Source organism: Macrobrachium nipponense, chromosome 26 (assembly GCF_015104395.2).
Source record: "Macrobrachium nipponense isolate FS-2020 chromosome 26, ASM1510439v2, whole genome shotgun sequence".
Classification (NCBI taxonomy): domain Eukaryota; kingdom Metazoa; phylum Arthropoda; class Malacostraca; order Decapoda; family Palaemonidae; genus Macrobrachium; species Macrobrachium nipponense.
The window spans coordinates 50673020-50677181 of record NC_087215.1 but is presented as its reverse complement, the minus strand read 5'-3'; the positions used below and the strand labels follow the sequence as shown (position 1 = coordinate 50677181).

Genomic DNA, 4162 nt, shown 5'->3' with positions numbered 1-4162 from the left:
AACACTATGATAGTAAAAATTAAAAGGAAATGTTAGCAATAATACTAATATTGATAATGTTATATACACAGATAATATATATATATAGATATATATATAATATTATATATATATATATATATAACTAATTCACGAAAATATTGAACGTGATGATTGTATAAATAAAGGAAAATGCCAGAAGCGAAAAGTGAAACAACGGAGTAGTTGCTAGGCCTTTCAACACACGGTCCTCTACTAGAAGACTAGTAAAGTAGCACGTGTCGAAAGGCCTATCAAACCACTTCGTTGTTTCACTTTTCCTGCCTGGAATTTGCCTACATATATATATATATATATATATATATATATATATATATGATCTATATATATATAATATATTATTAATACTTATTATATAAATATAATATATAATATATATATATACAAGTTTGTGTGTGTGTAAAGACAGTGAAAGAGAGTGGAAGACGGCGCTACTTGCATATGGTTATGTTCTTCATCAAGTGAATGAATCTTACTATGGATCGAGTCCACAATTATCTGCAGCATCTTATCCCCAGGACATTTGAGAGTGACTTGGGGTGAACATAGAGTTAACAAGTGAACATGTCGGTTTGACTAAGTTTTGTTTTCTCCTTCTGTACTTCGAGTCTCCTTTCCTGTAACTTCTAGATGCAATCCACATACACCCCCCTCTAGAGTTTGGTTGGAGAGAAGCATCAGTACATTTACTAGGAATCAGGAAAACCTCCTGCACGAGAGACAGAGGCAACAAGACGAAAGCAGAGACTTTTAGACTAAACTACATTCTTGGCGGAGGAGTTCCACTGTAATCGTCATCTTAATATCGCATCGTGTCAAACGGAGGGAATGACACCTGTAATGTGATGTGATCGTAGCCCGTTGCAAGATCATAGCGAATATAGCATGTCATAATACCATCATGAAGTTGTGGAGATGTGATGCAGTGGTCCAGCCAGGAGGTTGTAATGGCGTCCGCTCTATTATGTACATATGAATAGGAGGAGGGATAGAGGAGCATTACATCACTAATTTGGAGAGCATAATTTTGACAGAAGCGAGTAAGTTCATTATAAAATTATTTTGTGGGGTGAGAATTAAGGTCCCCGATTATACAAATATGATCAGCAGGAGAATCTTGAATAATACTGTGTAACTCTAAATGCCAAAGTAAAGAACCTTCAAGGAAAAGTTGGTCCACTTTATTAGGAATAATTAAAATCGGGGACTTTTAAAGAAAATTATATATTCTTGGTAACCTCATGTACAGATTGACACAAAAAGAAAATAAAGGAGTCAAAAGAATGAGAAGACAGGGTAAAAAATGTATTTAGGAAATAAAAGGAAGGAAGAGTTCATTCTATAATTAACTGGTGCATCTGCGATTAATGGTCACAATCGGATTGAGGCACAGCAACGAATTTATCGAAGTCGACGGCCATTTTTCTCGAAGACTGAGGCGCACTTCTCAGCGGCATCTCCCCAGTTCTCAGGTTTCCTGGAGAAGACGAAGCCGAACTCGGTCTTGTATCCACTCCAGTCGATGCAGGAATACACGCAAGAGTAGTTTTCGTAGTCGGTTTCAATCACTTTGTAAGGGCTTCCAATAACTGTAAGGAAAGGGAATATTAACTTTAATCTTAATTCAATTCAAGGTACTTTTATAGCATGAGAAGAATTATCTTTTGATATTCCATTTTCATTTTACTCGTTGAAAACAAGGAGGAACTTACCACCAGGGAAATCGAGGTGCAAGTGGCCCTTGGGGAATCTGCTTGTGTGGTAGATCTTTCCCTGGAGGGATTCGTGTTCGCCATTGGCATCCAGTCCTGAAGTGGTCACTTCAAAACCGTCTTGCCTTTCGTCGAGGTCGTACTTGGAACTGATGCATTTCTTCATTGGCATGTAAGGGTTCTCGATGATCTCCGTCATGAACCAGCGACCTGAGTACTGGAGACTCAAATAATTACGTCTCTTACCTTACACCTTCGCATTTTTGCATTTTTTTGCTTCCATAGACCCGAAAAACCTTGTCTTGATGAAAATAATTAGCTTGGGGTTCAGAGGAACTGGTTATTTATAGTTTTTCTTAAAAAATATAACTTTTGGCAGAACTGTATAACCAATCTATGTTGAAGGCGAATTAAGAAACGCGCCTTTACCATCTGTCTACAAGACGTTAATTTTTCTTTATAAATATTAGATTAGTTGGTAAAGGAATTTATTCAGATTTATGATTTTCGTAGTACTATACTATATGAATTTGGTAGATTGGTCTAGAGATGAATATAATTACTCACCCTGCGAGCATCGAAGTTGGACTGGAGGGAAACATCCGCACATTTTCCCTGCTCCAGGAAGTCAGGTAAGCCTCCCCCACAGGAAACCGAAGCCACGAGACCGAAGGCGAAGACTGCAAGACCTAACATGTCAGTGAGTGAGCGAGTGTTTCTCTGCCCGATTCTGTGACCTCACGGCTCTTATATACGATCTCATGAACTAAAGCGGTGGATTCTAGTTCACATTTTCATTGTTTCTAATTTTACTTCATTTTCCTCTTCCTGAAGCATCTTTTGATTGCAGTGTCTTACAAGGACACTTTTTTCCTTCTTCACAGCCAAGTCACATTGAATTACATTGCCGGTATGTCATCTGTGACATACAAAAACGGCGCAAAAAGATAAATTGTCAGGTATCAACAAAAGATTATGGTACTTTAAAGAATGATTGCTGGGAATTAAAAGCGAGAAGAGACAATTGAAGTTTATCTCTAGATAACTTGTATCACGTCAAGATCACGAAAGCATTACGATCGAAAAAAAAAAAAGAAACCGCTACGGCCAATGGGTGGCATGACGCCACCAAGAGATCGTTCTCGGCTGTATAAAAGCACATGGTGGATGTCCCTTTCCATTAAACTCGTTTCCTTCGCTGACACAATGAAGTCGTTCGTTCTGGCTCTGTCTGTGGCTGTGGCGTCTGTGGCCGCAGACAAAATCCCAGACTTCGTCGTTAAAGGGAAATGTCCCGCTGTGGATGAAGTCAAATTGTGGAAGGAGCAGACTACTAGACACTCTGAGGTATTGCAATTTCTCTCCTCTCTCTCTCTCTCTCTCTCTCTCTGTCGTCTGTCTGTCTCTCTCTCTCTCTCTCTCTCTCTCTCTCTCTCTCTCTCTCTCTCTCTCTCGTAATACAGAAAACAATACTTTTTCTTGTTTAAATATCCATTGATATGCAACTGATTATCATGCAATAACTTCTAGTATCATTATTTTGCTGTTAAGGATATTAACAAATATTTCATCTTTTCAGTTCGGAGGAGTCTGGTTCCAGTATGCTCTCACAAAGAACGAATATCAACCCCTGGAAAAATGTGTCCAAATAGAATACAATTTTGGTAAGTAATTAAACTCTCAATATCTTTCTCTCTCTCTTGCAGTCTAAAGGAGGATGAATGAAATGTTGCTTATGAATATAATTTTCATAGAGAGAAGTTCATTACTTGATCTTTTTCTCTCGTTGTCTGTATTAGACGGAGAGGGATACAAAGTCCGCACTTCGGGCGTCAACTACAGCGGAGAGAAGCAGGAGAGACAAGGAGAGATCTACCCAATGCCCCTCGGGGATCCTCACTTCATGGTCGACTTCGAGGGCCATGGTAAGTATTGGGATTTTGCAATATTCCCTATTGTTATTTAGTATATTTCTGCAGTGCTATAAAGTGTTTTCTTAGACTTATCAAAGTAATTTGATTTATCAGGAATATACCGGAATCACTCACTGTTTCCTCTTATGTGTGTGTCATTGTATTAATTCGGCATTATTTGTGTAACAGCATTCGCCGCTCCTTTGGTGATCCTCGACACCGACTACGAGAACTACGCTTGTCTCTACTCCTGCATGGACTACTCCTCCAGTTACTTCTCGGATTTCGCCTTCATCTTCTCCCGGACGCCAGAACTTGAGGACGAATACGTCAGCAAGTGCCAGGCCGCTTTCAAGGACATCGGACTGGACACCAGCCGGTTCCAAAAGACAGTCCAGGGGTCCCAGTGCGATTATTAGACTGGACAACTGTTAGCACTATTTTTCTTTACTTTCGTTTCTTAAGATGGATGTCATTTTAAGATAATAAAATAATTTT

The 4162-nt window shown here is 39.0% G+C and overlaps 2 protein-coding genes across 2 annotated transcripts; one reads left to right on the top strand and one right to left on the bottom strand.

The window, feature by feature from the left end:
* Positions 1-1343: 1343 nt before the first annotated feature.
* LOC135199829 (crustacyanin-A2 subunit-like) lies at positions 1344-2411 on the bottom strand. The gene is made up of 3 exons (XM_064227970.1): positions 2319-2411; positions 1752-1968; positions 1344-1628 (listed from the first exon to the last, which is right to left on the bottom strand). Exons 2-3 carry the CDS (start codon positions 1948-1950, stop codon positions 1441-1443), a joined length of 387 nt encoding a protein of 128 aa, XP_064084040.1. The 5' UTR covers positions 1951-1968; positions 2319-2411; the 3' UTR covers positions 1344-1440.
* Positions 2412-2957: 546 nt separating this feature from the next.
* LOC135199828 (crustacyanin-C1 subunit-like) lies at positions 2958-4121 on the top strand. Its single transcript, XM_064227969.1, has 4 exons — positions 2958-3098; positions 3331-3415; positions 3551-3676; positions 3854-4121. Exons 1-4 carry the CDS (start codon positions 2958-2960, stop codon positions 4081-4083), a joined length of 582 nt encoding a protein of 193 aa, XP_064084039.1. The 3' UTR covers positions 4084-4121.
* Positions 4122-4162: the final 41 nt, after the last annotated feature.

What these genes read in the sequence shown, in the direction of transcription:
- LOC135199829 (XM_064227970.1), bottom strand. Translation starts at nt 1,950, where the DNA reads ATGACGGAGATCATCGAGAACCCTTACATGCCAATGAAGAAATGCATC. An exon ending in GCACCTCGATTTCCCTGGTG is followed by an intron (nt 1,629 to 1,751) that starts GTAAGTTCCTCC and finishes CTTTCCTTACAG; the next exon opens with TTATTGGAAGCCCTTACAAA.
- LOC135199828 (XM_064227969.1), top strand. Translation starts at nt 2,958, where the DNA reads ATGAAGTCGTTCGTTCTGGCTCTGTCTGTGGCTGTGGCGTCTGTGGCC. An exon ending in AGACTACTAGACACTCTGAG is followed by an intron (nt 3,099 to 3,330) that starts GTATTGCAATTT and finishes TCATCTTTTCAG; the next exon opens with TTCGGAGGAGTCTGGTTCCA. An exon ending in CCAAATAGAATACAATTTTG is followed by an intron (nt 3,416 to 3,550) that starts GTAAGTAATTAA and finishes TGTCTGTATTAG; the next exon opens with ACGGAGAGGGATACAAAGTC.